This window comes from Epinephelus moara, chromosome 16 (genome assembly GCF_006386435.1).
Source record: "Epinephelus moara isolate mb chromosome 16, YSFRI_EMoa_1.0, whole genome shotgun sequence".
NCBI classification, from domain to species: Eukaryota; Metazoa; Chordata; class Actinopteri; order Perciformes; family Serranidae; genus Epinephelus; species Epinephelus moara.
Window position 1 is genome coordinate 10,232,224 of NC_065521.1, and position 24,963 is coordinate 10,257,186.

At 40.4% G+C, this 24,963-nt stretch overlaps 1 protein-coding gene across 1 annotated transcript in view; it reads left to right on the forward strand.

Annotated features, from left to right (window-relative positions):
• The window catches only part of ntsr1 (neurotensin receptor 1 (high affinity)), a 102,191-nt gene that overhangs the window by 52,527 nt on the left and 24,701 nt on the right, over positions 1-24,963 (forward strand). Inside the window, exon 2 of the mRNA XM_050065854.1 lies at positions 14,923-15,124. Within this exon, the coding sequence (XP_049921811.1) occupies positions 14,923-15,124 (202 nt within the window). The remainder of the gene's footprint in view (positions 1-14,922; positions 15,125-24,963) is intronic.

Below are 24,963 nucleotides of genomic sequence, written 5' to 3' on the forward strand. Positions count from 1 at the left end.
TTCACTCACATTTGCTGTGCATTGTGGGTATTTTATAGTCCACTATATAGTGAATGAAATTAACCGCAGAGAATTCGAACAACACTACAAAATGGCGAACACACTATATAGTGCACTATATCCGTGATAGGGAGCGATGTTGAACACAGCTAATGTTATCATCGGCAGCCCTGAATAGCTTGTAAAGCTTTAGCATAGTTAGTTGACACATTTGTTATTGGCCCATGTGTTTACTGCTACAGAAAATCTCTGGTTTATTTGCACAACGTCGCCTCTCTGCCGTCTTTTATCACGCTTGCTAACATTAAGTTAACTTTACCAGCAGATCTGTATGAGGCACAAACTGAGGCCACAGTTAACAGTGTGTTTCCCCCCTGTCTTGCTGCTTTCCAAACTGCCAGCCAACTGTCGCTCTGCATCACGTGGTATAACACTGCGTCATTGGGAGTGCTTGTTTTCATGCAGATGATGTCCCGACTCCCGGCACAGGCGGGGCCGGCAGAATCGCCGTCATTGAAAAATTAGATCGCATATGCATATGAATCAAGATCACGATTTTATGACGATTAAGCGTGCAGCCCTAACTCAAGTCACAGATTTCATCCAATGCCCAGCATGCCACTGCATTAAATGAAGTATTTCATCACTGTAAAGATTGTATTTTCATAAAACTGGACTGTCTATACTAGTGGTCCAAAAGTGGGTCATGGGTCTATTCTGAATGGGCCGCAAGTAACTCACCAACACATCAAGTTTGTAAAAAACACACATTATTTTAGATTTCCAGCACAGATCTTTTATTTTGAAGAGCCATTTCCTGCTGTAGAGTGAGTGACTAATGGACAGCTTCCTGACAGAGGCAGCAAACAAGCTTGACAACATGGCCAAATGCAAGTAAGATGCTAAATATATCTGAAACTGCATGGACCTTAAAGTAATGACTAAGGAGAAATCTGGACCCCATGGTTGGACCAGTTGGGAACCACTGCTCTTTGCAGTAGAAAGACACAGATACTTAAGAAATATTCAATACATCCATCCATCCATTTAAATAGGTGCTACATGACTAGAGAAAAAAAGCTTTGGCATATGCCTTTGCTTTAAAGGTAGACAACTACCAGAATGCACTGACCAGCACTGGACCAAAAAACACTCCCACTGGTGGGTGACATAATGCATGCTTGTCCGTTTTGACAGAGGAAACAGTATGACTGCCCACTAGTAACAAACAATCTCAAATTACAATAAAACACTGAGCTAAAATTTGTTTCTGAAAACATTTGAGGTAAGTGATAGGCAACACTAATAGAATCCTCAACTTTGATCAGTACTGCCTACTTTTACGATTTGAAGTCTTTTAGCCTCTGTTTTCACAATTCAGGAAACAAGATAGCACCCACTTCCTGTTCACAAACTCTCTTGTTAGAAAGCGCACAATACTAGGGCCCATCTTGCAATGGGATTACTCCAGCCATGATACAGCAATCCACAATTTAATGCAAATTTCTACCAGGGCCAGGGGTGTAAAGTGGGGTGGGCAATGTCCCCCTACTTCCAGTGCCTTTGCTCAGACCACAGCCACCTTTGAACATGAAATGTAATTGCATTGAGTTCTTGATGGAACTTTTGAATAACTAATTACTAAGAAAAAACGTCAGAGAAGGCAATGTGTTTCATTAGCCCTTTGCTGGGAAAAACAAAGCAAGCAAACTTTTGCTTTATTCATATGTCTGCTAAATACATTTAATCAAAAGGACTAACACCCATTTGACATTATTCTAATAGTGTGGGAAATATATATGTATAGTGGTTGCACTTTACAGAGGACTAAACTGTTGGCCTTGGTGGAGGTCTGCGCTCTCCGACTGTCCTTCCTGTCGCCAAGCAAACTTGTCACTACATCTGAAACAGTTGGGGGCCATCCACATGTTGCATCTAACAATGCATGGAAAATGCCAGCCATGCTGCTTTCATCCTTTTACCCAAGGTGCTTGGGAAGTTGTGCTCCTTATGTGCCTGATGTTAGTAAGCAACTAAAACCTGTGCATTGTAATAATGATGATGATGAAGTTTCAGGAATTGACCAGTAAACTTCTGACTAAACTACGGTAATGTACCTGTAAATAAAGTTAAACCAAAGATAAATGTATTTTGAGCACTGCATATCCCTCACAGTTGCTCTACTGCTCAATCTTTTTTTGGAAAACAAAACAAAAAACTTACAGTATCTGGGTGAAGTAAAAAAGTACAGTTAATTTCATCAAATGATCATGGAGTTTCATCAGGACAACGGGAGGTTCATAGCTGAATTCAGAGTGGAAAATAACCAGTTTGACTTTTTTCTGAGAGTAGAACAAAACAGCTTCTGCTAAGTCACCAGCCTGCTGGCGCAATGGCTATGCATTTGTCTGAAGAGACCTAATTAGCAGTGAAAAGGTAAAGTTGAATATTTTTTTTACAGACATCATCTAAAATTCTTTCAAAGTTGTAGACAACACAACAGTCTTTTGCTCTGGTCTATGCTCTTTGGTTGCACCAACAAGGTTTACCAATGGTGGAAGGGAACTGCCCATTGGTTCGACATCCCATTGTTCCAACCATATTAAACCCATTGTTCCGAAGTCCGTTCCGAAATCATCCTGATGCCCTGTGGTTAAGGTCTGGTTAGGTTTAGGCACAAAAACCACTTGGTTAGGGTTAGGAAAAGATCATGGTGTGGGTTAAAATGAAAAAGAAAGTGACAAACACATAAGCCGTGAGCCTGCTCCGCCTCAAGCCGGTCGCAGCGCACCATACGCCCGCCGCGAGCCGTTCAGCACCGCGGACAGTCGGACTAATGGGATGTCGAACCAATGGGCTGTCGAACCAATGGGCTGTCGGACCAATGACATGGACCCTGGTGGAAAACAACTAAGTACATTTGCTCAAGTACTGTTCTTTCTACTTTCCACCTCTGCTCCACTGTATTTCAGAGGGACTTCAGTGCATTGATATGAAGACTTTAGCTACCAGTTACTTTGCTGATGAAGATTTTAAACACTTATGAGTATATGAAACACAATGCATTGTTATACAGTAAAGTAACCCCTCAACAGAATAAGAAATAACTCAAGCACCATTGCAGCCAGCTTAAATGCATCTTACATGTCACTGCAGCAATTATATTAAAAATCTAATTTTATAATATGATGATGTACTTTTATGGCCATTATTCAAAGCAACTGGTGACACTAATCCTGAGTGTCCATCTTGAAACTGTGCTGATTGTGTAGCTCTTCTGTGCTGCTGGTTTGAGAATGTGTATGAAGCATCCATGTTTTAGAATTTGTTGCTTCTTTGCAGCAACATCCATATTTGAAACACTGTCAACTGTCATGGCTACATTTGCATCTGGACAGACATGAATGCAAACTGTAGCTATAACTGCAACTTGACTGGTTTGCAAATGTATACAACTGTGTTGTGGTAATTCTAGTCTTCATTATCCTTGCATACTTTTACTTGTGTAAAATTCTGAATGCAGGATTTTTACTTGTAACAATGTGTTTATTAAGTCCTGGTGTTAAGATGAGATGAGATAAGATAATACTTTATTAGTCCCACAGCAGGGAAAATCTGCATTGTTACAGCAGCAAAGGGACAGTGCAAAACAAGAAGCATCAGTAAAAAACACATAGCAATATGATAAGTGAAGAGTAGAAAAAAGCAAAACATAATATACAATAAAGACAGGCTGAATGGCTGAATTCACATTATTACACAGGACGTATAGATATTGCACAGTTTAATATATACTGATATTGCACCTGAGTGATGATTGATGATTGTAAACAGTATAAAAGCGAAATATAATAATAAAAAGGCTGAATGGCTGGATTCACATTATTGTACATGCTATATTGCACACTTTAGTACATACTGATATTACACATAGGTGATGATTATAGAATTTAAGTTATGGTACGTGTGGAGTACTGGGAGCAGTGTCAGTTGTTAAGTCTGACATCACTGAGCAGGTCCCTCAGTGACAGGCTTCTTCACCCACGGTGTGTGAAGAAGAGACGCTGCAGGTTCTTCCCTCCTGCTGCTGTTAGAGTGTCATGCATATTCTCTGTCAGGGATGATAGCCTAGCCATCATTCTCCTTTCTCCAACTGCCTCCACTGGGTCCAGGGAGCATCCCAGCAATTGTACTCTTCCAAAAGTAAAAGCTCTTAATCCTTCTTCCACTGCTGTGGTTTACCATTAAATTGCGATGAGAATTTATTTTAACATATAAATGATCTGAGATTAAATAATCCTTGTTAGTACAACCCAGCCTCAGCCAATTACTCACATGCCAAATCTGTGATTCCCCTAAATTCTAAATGTTATTATCTTTTATATACAGTATGTACACACTCAATACATTTCAAACAGGAGAGACTCGTTTTTTTAGTGAAAAGAATGTGCAGTTACTTGTGCACATATGAAAAATGTGAATAGTCTTTGGTGATTATACCCATCAAGATAGTATATATTTAAAGAGGGGGGTGAATCCATAGTGGAATAGGCAACCCCCCACCAACAGGGTTTGCTGGAGAGAAATTACAGCTAATTTCCAGTGGATGTGGAATTTTCCAATTGAGTTGCTGCAGTGGATGGCAAGCATACAGTGATGTAGGCCCCCCACAGAGAAGAAAGGCTGTAGGAACACACATTAAGTATATTTTCAGCACAGTGGCGGCTGTACAGGAAAGTAGTGGGAGTGACCCCACAAATGGCAGAGAAAGCATCAAAAGCCACCTGTATCCTCCTCAACCTTTTGAGGGCAGATCTGACAGAGGACCATCTATCTATATATATATATAGCATAAGAGTGCAGTGTCAGGACAATGGGGTATCTCAGCCGAATGAGCATCAGCAAAGCCTCACAAGAGGATATTGTTTGCCTCCTAAAGGTGCAGTGTCATGGCAGGAACACATTAATTAATATCTGACAGCAATTTGAGAATAGTCATGCCACAAAACATGCCTCATTGCAGAAGATTAGTTTATTAATAACTTGTTTGAAAAAACAATAACAAATATGTATTAAATATTTATTTGGTTGCATAGTGAGTATTTTCACATGCAGGTGTTCTTGATTGTACTTACATACTTAAGTAAGATTTTGAATCTACATACTCAATACATATGTTTATTTGTTACAGGTATCTTGCAACTGGATATTCCCGTAAGACAATAGCCTTTTGTTACCATGTGGATCAGAATAATAAAATCAAATGCTTATTCAGTCCACTAGATAGTGCTGGTAATTATTTTTCCCTGGTGGGGTCAGCAGAGGTCTCAGTCAGCAGCATTTGGCAGGAAGTTCATCAAACAAATATGGAGGCATTGAAGAAAGACACCAGAAATGTGTCTCCAGCATTTAAAGAAATGTCTGGACTTATTTGGGATTTTTGTAACACGAACAGAAAGAAGGACTTGGATATGACACGTGTGATATGCAAGCGGTGTCATATGAGAATAAAATACTCTTGGAATATTACAAATATGAGGGCTCACCTCACACGCCACCATCCAGAGACAGTGTTAGCCGCTGACAGCCAAGCTAATGCTAAACCTGCTAAACACTAAAAATCAACCAACACTGGAAACACTTGACAAAACTACCAACCAACTCTGAGAGAGCTAGGAAAATAACACAGTCCATCACCTATTTCATGTGCAAAGATCTGCGTCCATACAGCGTTGTTGAAAACAAAGGCTTTGTTAAATACTAAAAACACTGGAACCCAGGTACGTGACTCCATACTGACATTTATTCACCCACACAGCCGTACCCAAGCTCTACAGAGAAGTGAAGCATAAAGTTAAGGAGTCTTTGAGTACAGGGGGAAGAGTAGCATTAATTCGTGACGCCTGGTCTTCAAGGTCAGTGGATTCATATGTGACTATATGACAAATTATCTCACAGAGAATTGGTGACTGCTGTCTCATGTTCTCCAAACTAGAGCAGTACGTGAAAGTCACCCCAGAGCAAAGATTGCAGACCTCCGGCAAGATGCAGCACAAGAATGGGAGATTGCTGACAAAAACCTTGTCGTTGTAACAGACAACACTTCTAAAATGGTTGTTGCCATTTAGCTAGTGGGATACCTGCATGTGAAATGTTCCACTCACACCTTAATCTGGCCTCACAGAGGGCATTAAATCTGCCAACACTGCAGTTTGTCAGGTTTATGCATCATCTCTGACAGGTTTTATGACAGTGTTGGTCAGTCTGTCTGCTTACATCACATTTTGTTGCAATAAAAATGATAAAAGTCAGATGAACAGACTGAAAACTTTATGTGGTAAAACTGATGATGGCAAAGTTTTCCTTTTGGGAAAATAATGTGCAGTTGGAAAAAAATGGTAATAAATCTCAATTTATTTAATCACAATGTTCAGCATATCACAATGTCGCAATAATATTTTATCCTACCTGAATATTGTGATAATATCATATTGTGGGTCCTATCATGGTGATTTTTTACCCAAGAGAATACATGCCACCACCCAACAGCGTATGCTGAAAAGAAATTGCAGCTGGTTTCCAGTAGATGTGGGATTTCCCATCTGTGTTGGGTCAGTGGATGGCAAGGATATAGTGATCCAGTCCCCCTGACTTCAGTGGCTCCATATACTTTCTCAATTGTGCTCCATGCTGTTGTAGATGCTCAGTATTGCGTCCGGGTGGTGAAAGTTGGGGTTTATGCACGGGTGGTACATTGGCTGTTTCCGCATTTGGAAGAGCTCTTTGTCAGGGCAGTCTTGATATATCAAGTTATATCTCTCCCTGGCACTGAACATCTGCGGCCTATAGCACACGTGTTTGTTGCTGATGAAGCATTTCCCCTCCAGTGACATTTGATGTTGCCACATCCTGGCCAAATCACAGGGAGAGAAAAAATGCTCTCTCACAACTACAGGCTGTCATGGGCCTCATGAATGGTCGAATGCGCATTCAGTGTATTTTCAACACATTCAATATTTTCAGCACAATGTACAGGAAAGTAGTGGGAGTGACCCCCAGAAATGGCAGCAAAAGCATCAAGAGCCACCTGTATCCTCCTCAACCTTTTTAACGGATGACAGAGGACCATCCACATGTAGCATCAGTGCCTGAGTGCAGTGTCAGGGCAATGGGGCATCTCAGCCGAATGAGCTGCAACAAAGCCTCACGAAAGGCTATCACCATCACCAAGTTACCCCACTCACACCAAATATCCTCCCTTCACCCCAATTTCCAAAAATAAAAACTATTGCATTGTGGCTTCGTTGATTCAACCAATCATAAAAATGCCGCTTCCAAGTCATATGTTTTACTGATATCCGATTGAATATCTGATAAAAAAAAAAAATGGAGACATATCATAAAAGCAGTGTCAGTGTTTAGATTAGTTGATGCTGTCATTTGATAATCGAACACAGCCTGCCTGCCAGTCCTCGTTGGGTAGCAGTGATGTAATGGAGATTATACGCAGGTATACTGGGTATTCCCACCTCTTTTAATGGCCAGTTACAGGATACTCACCTAAAGGAGAGTATACCCATTTCCTCCTCGGAAACCCGCTTATCTACCTGGTAGTACACCCACCTCATCAACTACCCACTACATCACTGGGTATTAACATAGAATGTTGAATGTGAATCTCATCAAGTCTGGTAGATTTGATTTTTGAATGCTGGTGGTAGATTTATCAAGACTATAGGCCTACTTGCAAATTGTGTATAGTAGTGGTCATTGGGATTAGCCTACTATAGCTGAGTGGTAATCTAGCTGTGTGTTCATAAGTGTTGGCAAACATTAGTGTCACTATGCACAACAGCAGCACATTTCTGTACTTATAGGCTAACATTACTTGCAAGTTGCATTGAGTGGTTAGCTGACTGCACAAATGTGTTTGTGTTAGCTAGCATTAGCTGCATTCTACGTTAAGCCAATTTTACAAAGTGACCAAAAGTAGAATTACACCATCTGTCTCTTCTTAGGGAGAACAGTATTCTTTCATGCACACACGCAGGCACACACACACATTAAAAAAACAGTAGGATTAGTAGCCTATAAAAAGAACAGTAGATAAGTAACCTATATAGTATAAAATGTAAGTACATAAAACAGAGCAAAGTGCAGTGTGCTTGTTATTAAAATAATGTTACTGATGAAGTGGCTGTGGAAGGGGGTGAGAGTTCAGTTCGTAGATGACTGCTGGGTAGAAGCTGTTTCTGAATCTGGAGGTATGAGTCTTTAAGGCTCTGTAGCGTCTTCCAGATGGCAATACTGCAAACAGTTCATGAAAAGGGTGGGTGCTGTCCTTAGTTATGTTTCGAGCTCTGCTGTGTCAGCGAGACCTGTAGGTGTCCTCAAAGGGGGGGGCAGTGGGAGACCAATGATCTTCTGTGCAGTTTTAACGATCCCCCGCAGTGCCGCTCTGTCAGCTGCCAAGCAGTTTTTGTAGACTGTGATGCAGTATGTCAGTATGCTTTCTACCGTGCAGTGGTAGAGGTCCTGACGTCCTGATGTGGAAGCCCAGGAATTTAAAGTTGGGCACCCTCTCCACCTCCTCTCCCCCTATTGTCAGTGGCAGGAGCTCTTCCTGATGTCGTCTGAGGTCTATAATTAGCTCCTTTGTCTTCTTGATGTTGAGAGACAGGTTGTCTGCAGTCAGTCTTTGCACCTCATCTCTGTAGGCAGTTTCGTTGCCATTTGAGATGATTCCCACCACTGTTGTGTCGTCTGTGAACTTGATTATTGAGTTTCTGGGGTGAGCTGGTGTGCAGTCATACATGTAGAGGGAGTCAAGGAGGGGACTCAGTATGCAGCCTTGTGGTGCGCCAGTGCTGACGATCAGGGTTGAAGAGATGTGAGCGCCCAGTTTCACTGATTGTGAGCAGTCTCTGAGGAAGTCCTTCGGGAATCCATAGCCACAGTTGGTTGCTGAGACCCAGGCCTCGCATATTTGGCACCAGCCTGCTGGGGACAATGGTGTTAAAAGCAGAACTGTAATCAACAAAGAGCATCCTTACATACATGCCCTTCTGCTCCAGGTGGTTCAGTGAAACGTAGAGAGCAGTGTTTACTGCGTTTACTGGTCTATAATCATTCAAGGAGGTGATGTTGGACTGCTTGGGCACTGGGATGATGGTGGCTGTTTTCAGGCAGGCTGGTACAGTAGTGTGTGCCAGTGAGAGGTTAAAGATGTCGGTGAAAACCTCTGTGAGCTCGTGCGCAGTCCCGGAGTGCTCTTCCTGGGATCCTATCTGGTCCAGGCGCCTTCTTGGCACAGTTCTCAGGACCCTCTTAAACTCTTGTGTCTGGAGGATAAGGGAACCTTCAGCAGAGTCCAGCGGGGGTGAAGCTTCGTTGTCTAGCCTTCTCTCAAAGCGGGCAAAGAAACGGTGCCATTAGACCCAAAAATACCTTCTCCCATAGACTTGCATGTTGAAAGAGACACCTGTAAATCAGCAGATCTTTTTTTTTCACAAACCCCGTGAAATTACTTGTTTAACTATCAGGATTTGATCCAGTCTAGAAGAGCTGCATAATTATATCATTTTATCTCTATTCAAGTTAGCAGAGCACTAAAGCAGAAGTTGAAGCAGCTTACTCTATGGGCACCGCAATGCGGAAGATTGAGTTAATGTCATACTGTGGAAACAGAGCTTTTCTCGCTTTGTGCACCACTGTGCAACTTCCATATGAATGAACGGACGCCTGCCTCAAATGCTGAATCCAGTTTTCGTAATACAGGGGTGTCCAAACTTTTTCTTGTTGAATGGGCCAGATTAGATAATATAGAAATACCTGGGGGGTAGCTGCCTCTCACATCATATGGCTTATTAAAAAAAATTAAATATAAAAGCGGAGGCCCTCACTTCCAACTTTATGTTTCTTTGCTGTGGCCATGTCTGCTACATAGCAGGCTATTTTTGCTACTAGGTAAGCGTTAGTTTGCTTGTTTATTTGTTTATGACAACACATTAATTAAACTGTATAGTTCGCACTTGGTGCGTGTCCACAAACTGCGTGATAGTCCTGTCATCATAAAGTGAACTGAGAAAAATCAAAGTGAACTTAATTGGCTAACCAAGATATTCTGTAGTGGGCCACATATAGTATAGAAAGACAAGCAGTGGGCCATTTAAAATAAGCCTGCGGGCCACAGTTGGCCCCTGGACCAGACTTCGGACATATCTTAATAAAGCCATGGTTACTATAACTCCTGGGTCTGTCATGTGATGCCATTGGGCCCAGAAAGACTTTTTCCGATAGCCTTACTTCAGGAAAGAGACATCTGTAAATCAGTAGATTGTTTTTTTAAGTGTCACAACCCCCACTTATTTCAGAATTTGATTCAGTTCAAAAACATTACAGCACCGTTAAATAATTTGATCCGATCCAATTCAGGGAGGGATAATCTGGAAGTAGCGTGCCTGGATGGTGGAGTCTCTAGTTCGCGTGTTCTATGGGCACAGTGATGCAGAAGATCCATGTAATTTTTCAGCTGGAAAGTCAAACTTTTTTGGCGTCGTGTGCCACTGAATAACTAGTCTATGGTTTCTATCCTCTCCAGAGACTTTCCCCTGATTTTAGTGTTTTTCTTGCCAGGCTTTGCTCTCTTTCCCACTCTTTCTCTTTCTGTCTTCATGCAAGGATTTCAGCAGTCAATAACGGTAAGTTCTGCTGTCTGATGCACCTGCTTCTTCACCTAGTACTTCCAAAGTAGATGCCTTAAAGCCCAGTTGCCTAAGCACTACAGCCCATGATCTCATTACACCAAGCACCTCGCCCCCAGGCAGTAATTGAGGTGCTGCGTTGACTGATAATTGCCATGGCTTGAACAGTGTTGCATCGTCTCAGAACACCACCCTTGTTTTTCCTCAGCAACACCACTGCTGTAACCTGGTCTCAAATGCAACAAAGGGAGGAAGCTGGGGAAACCCTGCAAACCTTGTGGGGTCCACCCAGTTAGAAAAAATAGATATTATGTCAAAAGCATATGAGGAGCAGGCCTAGGAAAGTTCTTTGTGATGAATGAGCTTCCTCTTTGTGGCAGCCTGAAAAGAGCATGTTGATGATGACCAGGATTTCCCTGCTAGCCTCTTCCTACAACTTAATGAATACACACTAGCGAAGGACCCCAAACTGAATGAAAAGTATTCCTGAAAATGCAAAATAATTCTAAAAAAAAAAAATCACATGCTATTTAATCAAGTATTACATGAGATCAAAAAGAAATACAATAATGCAGATCATGTAGGTTTTAGTATTAAAGGTGATGGAACTGGAGTGGAATGCAATGTCAGTCATGATTGGGTTTGTGTGTGATGGTATTCCTGAGGAAAACCTGATTGGACTGCTTGGTCTGAGTCAGCTGAATGCAGAATTTATCACCACCCAAATTCCAAAACATCTTTCTGACTCAAGCTACAGCACAGACCAAATCATCAGTCAATACTACTATGAAGTGGTGGGTCCTGGCCTTGTTTCAAAAAGAGAGGAGTAGATATTCTCTATATTCATTCCTACAATCACTGGTGGTCCCTGCAATGCAAGCAGAGCCATGTGCAAGAGCCACTGCACTCCATTGTCATAATGTGTCACAAAAGTGGCAGTGGATTAACTGAGTCAGGCCTGATTAATTGTGACTGATCTTTATTATGTTACTTTTAATCTTTTCCTGTAAAAATGAATGAATGACTAATTGACTAATTTTATGATGAACAACCCTACTCTAGCATCTAAAACAAAAAGCCCACTGAAAGCCATGCTACTATATTGACTATATTGACTGTGTGTGTGTGTGTGTGTGTGTGTGTGTGTGTGTGTGTGTGTGTGTTTATATGTGGGGGTGGAATGGACGGGTTTTCAATATGCATGTAATATTTTTGTTGTATGTTTTTATTCTGTGAAGCACTTTGTGCTGCATTTTTAATGTATGAAAAGTGCTATACAAATAAAGTTTGATTTGATTTGATGATGAGCTCAGAACTCACAGGCTGTAACCTGTTCTATCTACTGTGGGCCACACCAATACCTCTGAGACTCTTCTCAATATTCTGGATAGAGCCACCGTGTAGATGGAGACCAGGGTCCCCAGAGGCAATCTTGATCTCACGAAGGCAGTGAATTGCCTTCTCCCTCAATCTGCCTCTTTACTAGATGTTGCCCTGTTGAGCCCCCCTGCAGAGGCCAGCAGGTACTGCCTGCAGTGATAGCCTTTCTAATGATTTTTTTGTTGCAAAGGTCAAGTTAGCAAAAGGAGTTCACCTTTGCTGTAACAGACCTTTCCACCATTTGCAGACACCTCCAAGAGGTTAAAGAAGCCTTTACTGTGCTCAGTCTTCTCTATGTAACTGCACTACTGATGATCATCTGCAGCCTGCAAGAGCTCTTTCTCCACTTTGTCCTGTGTCCTAACCCCCATCAAGTTACATGTTACATGATCAACACAGAAACTTGGCTGGCTCATGAGAAGGCATGTAGAAGGTAACAACTGAGCCAGATATGGATGAATTTGTTAGGCATTCTGTGTGCAAAGAAACAGAAGACTGGTGGTGCCACACCATTGTACGAACACCTCAAAATTCTTAAGTCACAATGGTCCAAAAATGTCTAATTGGATCCTGTCACTCCATAAAATACACACTCCCTGCAGTTAGTACCAGTTTCCCAGTGGCATCTGAGCAAACGGACCGGAGTGTTATTCACCGACCCATCCATGCTTTTCCTGCAGTATTTGTGCCACTAAACATATGTGTTTTAAGCCAGAACACAATCTTCTCCTAACCAGAAACCTAACCTCACATTCATCATCACTCAGTATTGTTTATAACTGTAACATATGTGTGGTTTACTGAAATGTACAATGCAAATATTTTTTCTGGCAGTGGGATTTTCTAATGTTAACTGCAGGGATTGCTTATTTGCGGACAAAGAGGACATCAGAGCAAAGGCGTTTGTTTTTGGGATAATGGGTTGTCAGGGAGATGGGCTTTTGGGCCAGTGGGACATTTTTCAAACTAACGAGGCTTTGAAATTTTTTGGCCATTGGATTAATGAGTAGTCCCCAGACTGATGTCATCGTGGGGAGCATGTTTCAAGTCACAGACTTCTGGAAACAGAGGAAATTACACAAAACATGAATAAAAATTGAAAAGAAATTGACCAGCAAATTACATCATAGTTTCACAGATTAAAAGAAAAGAGCACTGTTAGTAGGCTGGAAAACTACACTGGATGAAGGCAGGTGGCTAATATTTTATATACCAGTTTCCATGTATTTTTAGAAAAGATAATAATTAGATATGATAGGGCATAAATAAAGTTGTCTTCCTATAAGAGGAGGGTGGAGGCAGGATTAAAATGAAAGAAACAATAGGCTTATGTATTAAAATTATGCATTAATTACTATGGCTTAATCTTTAGATAAAAACATAAACGGTGCACCTTATAGCTTATGGTCCTAAAGAATACTCATTTAACACTAGTGACCAACCAACATCTCTCACTGTCCCCTTTATCTGAAAATACACAGTCCCTGCAGATAACATTAGAAAATCCAATTGCTAGAAAAAAATGTTTGCATTGTACATTTCAGTAAACCACAGATATGTTACAGTTATCAACAATGCTTTGGTTTATGTGAGGTTAGGTTTCTAGTTAGGAGAAGATCATGTTTTGGCTTAAAACACCCATATTTAGTGGCACAAATACTGGAAGGATTTAATGTTTTTGGGGCCTGGAGCCTCGACAAATTGCCTTGCTTCATTTTCATCCTTTCTCTAATTTTTTCTTTTTTTTTGTAAGCTGAAAACCATTTCCCTCAGTGGAAGCAAAGCTTTAATTTACTTTTATTTCACAGATAAAGACACAATAAATTGTGAAGATCATCAAACCCCCACAAAATAGCCTTTTAAGTATTGTGTGTGATTTATTCTGGCTTCATATGGGTAGAGGAAATCTCCACTAGTTGCTAGGCTAGTTTATACAATGTAAAATGCCATAGGCTAGTGCTAATAATGTTAGCATGTTGTATTTGTTTCAAAAACCTGTTTAGGATAAGCCAGTTGTTTTGTCAGTGAACCATGTGAGCTGTAAAGGAGCTGAATTTTTGTAACATTATTTTTGTTAAATGTTGCTGTTGTCTCTGGCTTCATATGAGTAGAGGAAATCTCCGCTAGCTGCTAGGCTAATTTATACTGTGTAAAATGCCATAGGGTCATACTAATAACATTAGCATGTTGTATTTGTGGGGAAAATGTCCAGCAAAAGACAAGTGCTTTGTCTGTGAATCCTGCGAGTTATAGTGAAGCCAATTTTGTGTACTTGTGTTTGAAATTGTCTCTATTAAGCCATGTTTAATGTGTGTTTTGAATCAACTAAACTTTAAAGCACTTCACAGTACTTCACTTCACCCCACCACCAACTAGTGCTTTGTAATGTAATTGGCTTTAACTGTGAGGTTACAGTTAAATAACGTAATTTTACAGGAGCATACTGCTAAATCACAGTAATATGCAGGCATAAGTACTGTGAGATCACAGTGTACAGTTGTCATTTCCCAGCAATTTATTGCAAAAATGACACAGTAATTTACTGTTAAAGTAATGCAACTAGTAGCCAGTAATTTACTGTAAATGTACAGTCAAATAATTTACAGTGTAAATGTAGTGGTACAATGTTTTCTTCTGGAGTACAAATGCAAGCAATCTGGTTTAAATTACAACTTTTCTTCTTCATTACAGTTTATCGTTTTGATGTTTATTGTTTTGATGTGTGCTGATGTGTGTTTTGATGTTATATGTTTTACCTGACCTTCACCAGAGTGACATGAAATTCTAACCAGTGTTTACGGCCTTCTCCTTTTCCTTCTCCGCCTTCCTTCCTGAACAGATTAATGCATTTCTGTCCTTTGTGATACCCATGGTGGCCATATCTGCACTGAACGGGGTCATAGCCAATCAGCTGCTGCGAATGTTCCGCGAAGCAGAGCAAGAAAACCGTGTCTGCATCATTGGGGGAAATCCCACCATGCTGAATGTCACCGTGGAGCCCAACCGTGCTCAGTCCCTTCGACATGGAGTTCTTGTTCTCCGTAAGTGAACATCTTCCTGCTTTACACACACACACACACACACACACAAGATGGTATTTGAGGAGTTAGAGACCAGTTTGTCAGACTGTCTATGGTATTCTGCCTTTGTGCCTTATTAATGCAGCCATCCCTGCAACATCTTCAAAACTTGATGCCTGTTTTGTGTGTCCATCATTCATTAGTTGATAGTTTGTCTGATGTCTTCCTGTTGTGTAAGTAGTGGCTGCACACTGCCCTTTTGTCAGAGACAGTCCCAAACAGGGTTATGTATCTGTCAGATGTTCTGGATAGGACACTGTCATATCAGCAGAGTGCAGAGTAATAATGTAATGTACAGCAGACTATTTCAGCAGACTAATTCAGGCTGCCATTCACATAATCTACATAAAGTACAATGAGCTTCAATCACTTTTCAGTGCTGTGACTTTGCTTCTGTCTCAGCTGACTGGAGAAAAACAGGTTCCCAGATGTACTCCAGCTGCTGCTCCTTTCACTTCATTCACACACGCTTCAAAGATATCAAGACTTTTCTACATTAACTTAGTTGCTCCGTTAAACTGTCAGGGATTCGCATTATCTAGTCAATGATGTAGTGGCAAATCAAAAGTGCATAAGCCAAGCAGCCATACAAAACTTTTTGGTAACCTCCCTCTGTAAATTGCCTCAAATCATAGTGGTACAATTCCGTTTGAAATTTAACAACCCATGATAATGTATTCTACATCTTCCAGAGTGTACTACTGAAACAGATGTGATTAATCTTTCCCCATAATAAATAACATGGATTGAAAACCTGCATGCCTGAGTCTTAATTGTGGTGTGATTACCTCACCTCTGCAGTTATGATACTGCCTTTAAGGTTTTTAACTTGAACTGACTTTTGTAAATAATAATGTCTCCCTTTACTATCTGTATCCCATTCGTGCCAGTGATAGCTGTGGCTGGAGGCATTATGATTTCGGGTTGTTTGTCCATCTGTCAGTCTCATTCTCATGAACACCAGAAATTTCTTTCAGATTTGGCACAAATGTCCACTTAGACTCAAGGGTGAAATGTTAACATTTTTGCGGTCAAAGGTCAAGGTCACTGTCACCTGGTCTCTCCCATTCTCATGAACTGGATATCTCAAGAATACCTTGAGGTAATTTCTTCAAATTTGGCACAAACATTCACTTGGACTCAACGATGAACTGATTAGATTTTGGTGGTCAAAGGTCAAGTTCATTGTAACCTTGTGTCCTTCTCATTCTTGTGAACGCAACACCTCAGGAATGCTTTTCTTCAAATTTGGCACAAAAGTCTACTCGGACACAAGAATGAAATGATTACATTTTGGAGGTCAAAGGTTACTGTGACCACAGTAAACATGTTTTGGCCATAACTCAAGAATTCATATGCTAATTATGACAAAATTTCACTCAAATAGGATAAAATGATGAAGTAAAGATATTTTAAATCCAGAAGGCTAAAGGTCAACTCCACTGTGACATCATGATGTTCTTTAAAAACACTTGGCCACACACTGGCCATTACTTAACATCATTGCTCAGGAACAGAGAGGCATTTGGACTGATTCTGAATTGTTTAATCTTGGGTGCCCACCATAAAGCTCTTTTGTGATTGTATAGATCTTCTGTGGTGATGGGTTGAAGATGTGTGTGGAGCATCAACATTTCAGAAATTGTAGCTTATTTGCAGCATGATTCATATTTGAAGCAGTGTCTAGTGGCATGGCTACAAATGAGTCTGGACAGATATGGATGTAAACTGCAATTTGACAGGTTCACAGAGGCATACAACCTCAAGGCGGTTAATTCTAGTTATTGCTGCCCTTATTAATGATTTCATCTCTCTCCTCCTACAAGCTACTTTTATTACTCTGTAGTCATATATTTTAAGGGACTTCTTTGTCAATTTATCTGCCCATTTATTACCTTTAACACCCATAGGAGCAGGGACCCAATGAAAATGCTCTTCTATACCCACCCACTGTAATCTTAGAAATAAAATGTTCATTCTGTTATGAGATCTCCTCTGGCCATTTGCCTTGATGACAAACCTTTGAGAGCTGCTGCTATGTCTGAGCAAATGACTGTTTTTTTATGGCTGTACTTGCTCTACCCACTGAAGGTCCATTATGATTGCAATGATATCTGCTGAGAATATTGACAATTTATCTGTCAGGATATTAACATTAAATTCTGATAGAAATGTATAGCAATTCCCTCGAGCCCATCATCATTATTCTTTCAATCATCTGTATATTTCATCAAAAATCCATAGAATTGTCTTTAAACATAAAGCTGTAAATTAAACATACAGCTCTGCGAGAATCCATGGGGGAACACTGCTAAAAGCAAAATACAGACTGTAATTTAACTCTTTCAATCCCATCTTTTCCACAGTCTTCTCTATATTTCGTCCAAAACCTCTATCATTAACCCTGGTATACTCCCAACATTCAATTAAAACCTCAGAGGTGGGGTGTTCCCTTTCATATCACTTAAATCCAACCCAATATGCTACTGATAATTTCTCATGTCTAAGATGTAATGCTAACTCACCAGCTACTACTAACAACTCACCAGCTTCTACTAACAGAGCATTTAATGGAGTTGTTCTCATAGTCTCTAAATATAGTCTTAATACTCTGGTTTGAATGCTGTTCAGACTTTGTAGAATTGTCTGACATGCTTTTCCATTGCTATACTAACAAAATCAACAGTGGATCTTATTAGTGCTCAGTATACTCTACACTCACAGGCAACGCAAATAGCTATTCACGTGGCAGCAACTCAATGCATTTAGGCATGAAGACATGGTCAAGACAACCTGCTGAAGTTCAAACCAAGTATCAGAATGAAAGGTGATTTAAGTTGCTTTGAAATTGGCATGGTTGTTGGTGCCCGACGGGCTAGTACGGGCTAGTAGTATTTCAGAAACTGCTGATCTACTGGGTCTTTCACACACAACCATCTCTAGGGTTTACAGAGGATGGTCCGAAAAAGAGAAGATATCCAGTGAGTGGGAGTTCTCTGGGTGAAAATGCCTTGTTGATACCAGAGGTCAGAGGAGAATGGCCACAGTAAGGCAAAGAACCACTCATTACAACCAAGCTATGCAGAAGACCATCTCTGAACCAGCAACACATTGAACTATGAAGCAGATGGGCTACAGCAGCAGAAGACCACACCAGGTGCCACTCCTGTCTGCTAACAACAGGAAACTGAGGCTACAATTCACACAGGCTCACCAAAACTGGACAATAGAAGATTGTAAAAACGTTGCCTGGTCTGATGAGTCTCGATTTCTGCTGCGACATTCAGATGGTAGGGTCAGAATTTGGCATAAACAACATGAAAACCTGGATCCATCCTGCCTTGTATCAACAGTTCAGGCAGGTGGTGGTGGTGTCATGTGGGGGATATTTTCTTGGCACACTTTGGGCCCCTTAGCACGAGCTGAGCATCATTTAAACGCCACAGCCTGCCTGAGTATTGTTGGCAGCAGGATAAAGCACCATGTCACAAAGCTCAAATCATCTCAAACTGGTTTCTTGAACATGACAATGAGTTCACTGTACTCCAATGGCCTCCACAGTCACCAGATCTCAATCCAATAGAGCACCTTTAGGATGTGGTGGAACAGAAGATTTGCATTATGGATTTGCAGCTGACAAATCTGCAGTAACTGCGTGATGCTATCATGTGCATATGGACCAAAATCTCTGAAGAATGTCTCCAGCACTTTGTTGAATCTATGACAACAAGAATTAAGGCAGTTCTGAAGGCAAATATGTTATCAGACCCATATATCAGTTTGTTCACAGTCTTCAATTGCTTTAAATATGACAGAGTAGCCTATTAAAATGCTTTACAGGCGATCTGTAACCTCTAACAAGATTGTTCATGTAAATTAGCATCATATCAGTTTGCTGCTGTATATAGATGAAATCAAATCAATCTGAGTAGATCTGCCCTCATTTAAACTACTTAAATAAACTGACAACACTGATAGTCAAACACAGAGGAAAGAAATTGCTAATAAATAAACAGCTGACATTAAAGATCAGTCAGATATCACCATTGCTTCACTTCTGCTTCACTAGGTGATACAATCCCTTGTTGTTGCACAAACTTGAGACTATTAGTGGGAGTGATGGTGTCATCCAAGGGTTTCTCTAATTCAACAAAAATGAAAACTTAGTATAAGACATCATATTGTTGAGTCAACATCTAAACCAATCAGCTGTTAGATCAGATGAGAGCCAGGCTTTTCCCATCATGCTCTGGGTCTTGCAGTCAGTAGAGAGCAACTGCAGTTATATACTTCATACTAAGCAGGTTTTTAGTGGGTGCTTTCACACTGAAAAGTGACTAAATCAGGAATACTCAAACCAGATGGAATGCATAGTCAATACAGTTAATTTTTGAGTATGCTGGATACTTTTCTCCCACAATGCAAACCACAAAGGCAATGTGGGAGCTCTGATAGCTGGAACAAAATAACAAATAGTGGGTGGTAATGAAATTGCTACAGAAAGAAAAACACAAATGAATATTAAATCCAATTGAACAAGAAGTTTCATAATATCAGATATTTGAAATCATCCACAGTTTAGGACTGTGACATGATTAGCCTCATTGATGCACCTGAGCAATCCATGTACACTCTTGGTATGTATTAGCTGCTGTGTCCTGACACTGCTACCTGCTCCTGATGATGGTTTTAAAGTCAAACCAAAATCATGAAATTGCAATAATGTTGTTGTTGTTTTTGTTTGTTTGGTTGTTGTTTTTTGTTTGCTTCTTTTGTTTTGTTTTGTAGACTAACTAACAATAATATGTGTCATGTTTTCTTATTGTGACTATATAAATCTGCATGTTTGCATGGGGTTTTTGTACCTCAGGAGTCACTACAAATACATATCCCTGTATTTTAGCTCTGGTCTCTTGTTTCATCAAGGGCATGGGTGATAAACTCTCACAGAGCTCTGCTTGACATTTCTGGCATTTAATGAAGGATTTGTAATAAAATGCATAATGTCTGTCTGTAATGATTCTACTGTCATTGTTCTGACCTGTGTCATCATAAAACAGATTTAATGTCAAGCTTAATTGGGTCAAAGTGAATGTAGCAGCCAGATGGGTCCAGTTTAGTCTTTAATACTCCAAATTACAGCAGTCATTGCTGAAATCTGCCTGATGTGTGAAGAGTAGTGTTGCACTTTAGTGACAGTCTAATTAGATTGATAATGCTAGGCAATTTCAATTACAGAAAAAAGGATTCTTCACTGTAATGTACCCCACGTTCTGTATTCAATTATAAAAGCTGAACAAGACACTGACCAGAATGGGGCACTGATGAATTTCTTTTGATCCCCCACCCCACCACACCCTTCACTTTTTTGCTCTGTCCTTCTTTAAGTGAATTAGACCTGCTCTTTATGCAAGTCTGTGTGTTTTCATGCGTTAGTGTACCTAACCAACAGTGGACCTCAGCATTGTTACACGTCCGAACAGCAGTGGACCAGTGAGCCTTCGGGGACATTTAGAGGTCCACTGTTGGTTATACTTTAAATCACATTAAAATTATGTCTTAAACCCTCTGGTGAATTAATTAGATTTTTTAGCCAAGAGGGGAACTGCAGGTGTGGGAGTTGAAAGTTCATACTCAGCACTGCCCCTGAAGGCTGGTATTTTACATTTCTCAACAGTCCAAACACTACCTCTGTGTTTGTGTGTGTTGTGTAATCCAAGCTTCTATGTCCGCCACGTGCCTTTGTGCATGTGATTCCCTGTGAGTGTGGTTTACTGGCTAGCTAATTGCTGCCCCTCTGCATTGCGCTCATATGGTGGTTACAGCTTGTGTTGGGCAAAATCATATCAGAGCAGATCAGATCAGATCAGATCAGATAATCCTTTATTTGTCCAACAGCGTGGAAATTTGCAGCATTACAACAGCAGAGGGATAGTGCAAACAGGAAAAGCAATATGTCAGTACATAAAATAAGTAAACTGTACAAAAACAAAGAGCAATATAAAAAGCAAACAGTATAAAAAAAAAGCAGAACAGAATACATTGTGCATCTTTATCTTAATGGAAACATACTGATAATACACAGTACGGCTTGATCCAGCTGTGGCGATCAACCACACCCTTCTATAGCGTAGTCTGTAATGACATAACAAGACACAACAACCTTCAGATGTTTTTTTTTTTTTTTTCTGGTGACACATTGGGTGAAGTGAAGCAGTGTGGATGAATGAAAAATGAAAACAATAAACAGTTTATTTTGGGTGGTAATGTGTTATGTAAAAGTGTAAATGTAATGATATTACCCAAAATGTTCATTGGTAATGCGTTGTATTACTTTGTTACTGCTAAAAAGGTAATATATTACTGTAACACGTAACTTTTGTAACACGTTGCCCCCAACACTGGTTAACGCTGATATCAGGAAAGCAGTGGTGCAGAAATGTCATGCCCACCACTTCCACCAGGTTAAATATGTTTGCTCTGTCAGCACTGTTTTGGTTGTTAGCGCTGTTTATTAAGTTAGCACCATTAGCTGCAAGCTGCTGAGGACCATGTGCAGACAATTCAACCCCATGCTCGGTATGTCTTATACAGCTTCTTCAAAGCCTGGGCAAAGTAAAAATAAATATACGATGACAAGTGAGTTTGTCACACCACAAAAAACATGATATCCACCACCAAGACAAATTTAAATGATTGAAAAACGTTCTATTTAAAATTAGGTTTCAAAACAGTGAAAACATTGAGGAGCACTTTCTGTTCTGAGATGCTGGGGGCCTATTGGCTGAACAAGCTGCTGCAGACCGACAGACTCTCGAGAGCTGCTAACTCAGTAGCACAAAGCACACACAACTACGAGCTGAAGAATAAGCCGCCACACAACAACAGACTTCTGGTTAGCAGCTAACCCAGTAGCAAACACAATCCGCAGTAACACAGCACACATCTCTTCAAAGTGAAGAATGATAGAGCTGGCAAAAGCCTCTCTTTCTTACAGCATGTTAGCACAAAGCACACACCTCCACAGCAGTCAGCAGTAACTGCCAGCTGGCGGCTAATTCAAACTGAAAGACTGAAACATTCGTCAGTGACAGTTATTTTGGTTGTGTTCATATGATTGTGGCATTTAACAAAGATGTTTATTCATGTATTTTTAGACTGAAAGAGATCAGAGAGCTTATGGGATGTAGCATAGACACAAGGGGTTGAAAAAACAAAACTGATGCTATGAGATCTAACGTTAGTAGTTACATAGTTTTCATATAGCGTGGGGAGGTGTTATGTTAAGGATGGCTCCAGTGTGTCATTGAACCATGACTTCTGACCTACCAAAAAAATTCTGGACACAAAAATGGTGAAAAACAGTTAACTGTCTAATGCCACTATGCAGTACTTTAGGTTTTTAACAAGGGTTTTCTAAAATGTGGCCTATAGTGTGTTTTGAAAAGAATCACTTTTTTTTCTTAACCCATATTTTAGGTTTTGCCTTTGAAATTGGTTAGATTTGACAACAAATGTATCAAATGCATTTCCTTCCACATAAAACAATTAGAGAGACATTTTTAAAAAACAATCATTTAAAATCTGGCAGTGCTTACATCCATATTTTGTCACTGGCTGTCTTCTGTCTTGCCTTCGATGACACATAACTATGTCAGGTTTCGGTCATCATTAGACATCCATGCTAAGCAATATGAAGCCATTTATTCAAAGAGCTGTGACAGCAGACGGCAGTTTACCAGCGTTTGGGAATTACTGTTCCTGATAAATGGCTGTGTGTGAGTCCGTGTATGCGTGTGATGATGACCGTCTGACCAAATGGGACCAACTGACAATGACAAATAGCGATGTGGAGAGTGCTGAGGATGGAGCCGCCATGCTGGAATAGACTCCGGGCAAATGAGATCCCCGTCTGCCACTGACTTATTGATGGACTGAGTGGGTGTCGCGCAAAGACACACACACATTAACACCCTTGGAACTCATGCTGGCTCTGTCCTCTCCCACTGTTTTTGCTGCTTGAGTGGGTCTGTGTTTTCAAGCATTCCTTTACAGTATGTGTATCTGTTGATGTTCTTAAATAGTTTAGAGTAACCTTTGAAGATGTGTTGACATTTCAGCAAACAGTACACATTCTTGCATCCACTATGGATTAGAAAACGTGCCAAATGTTGGCGACATTGTGGGCTGAGTGTTTCATTCCATCTGTAGAGACACAGAGTCACAGAGCTACAAGAGAGAAAAAGAGGAAACATGTGTTAGACTGATGTAATCTCTCCTGGCAGGCTTACAAATTGGCACTCAAATATCAGTTAGATCTCTGTTGTATAGCTGGCTTATCACCATAGTACCCCTTTGGGTTTCCTGCAATGTCTAAGATTGGACCTGGCCCCACAAAAGCAACATCCGAATGAAAGATGATGTTCCTGGAATAGTTTCCTAGAAAAGCCCTATGGTGACAGGACCATATAGTAGAGGCATATGTTTTATTTCTTGGTATTTATGCCTCCCTGTCGGCGATAGCTGTGGCCAGAGGCAATATGTTTTGTGGTTGTCCATCCATCCATATGTACATTTATATGTCCATCCCAGCCTTATGAACACAACATCTCAAGATCATTTCAAGGAAATTTCTTTACATTTGGCACAAATGTCCCCTTGGACTCAACAATAAAATGATAAGCTTTTGGTAGTCATAGGTCAAAGGCCAAGGTCACTGTGACCTTGTCTGTCTCATTTTGTAAATGTGATATCCCAAGAACACCCTCAGGGAATTTCTTCAAATTTGACACAAACATTCCCTTGGACTCAACAGTGAACTGGTTGGATTTCAGTGGGCAAAGGTCAAGGTCAGTGTCTCATTGCATCTGTCTCATTCTTGTGACTGTGATATCTGCAGAACACCTTTAGGGAATTTCTTCAAATTTGATACAAATGTCCACTTGGACTGAAGAATAACCTGAATAGAATTTTGTGGTTGATGATCAAAGGGCAAGGTTAGTGTGACCTCACAAAATATGTTTTTGGCCATAACTCAGAAATTGATATGCTAATTATGACATAACTTCACACAAATGTCTATTAGGATAATATAATGAAGTGATGACATTTTATATCCAAACGGTCAATGGTCAACTTCACTGTGACATCATAATGTTCTGCATAAAACACTTTTATAGCAATAATCCAATGTCATATCTCAGAAACAGAGGGGGAAATATATGGTCAAATACTGGACACTAATCTTGATTGTCCACCTTAAAACTGTGCTGATTGTATAGGTCCTTAGTGCTGTCTGTGGGACAATAGGTATGAAGCATCCATGTTTTTACAGACATGGATGTAAACTGTAAGAGTAATTTGACCGATGCAAAGAGGCATGCAACCATGGGGTGGTAATTCTAGTTTTGCAGTGTACTTTCTAATAAAAATATCAGCTAGGGCTAGAAAGGTTTCGTCGTAACCCACAGTTTGTTGTTTTGAATTGTGGGGATGACAGCAGGGTTCTTATAAGAAGCTGCTGGGAAACCAGCACCCACTAAATACAGCAGTAGTCTGTACTACCATTGACCTCGATTGTCTATGTAAACACTTGACTGATGCACCACAGTGAGGTATGTGACAAACCATAGAGGCTACTTTAATGCACGTCACAATGGCTGACAGGATAAATGAGTGCATCATCACTTTATTATGTAAATGTGTATGACATTTTTGACTTGAACCCTTACCAGTCATTCCAAGGTGAAGATGGCTATACACTTGCATTAAATGTGGTGCAATCATGTTTTATACAGCCC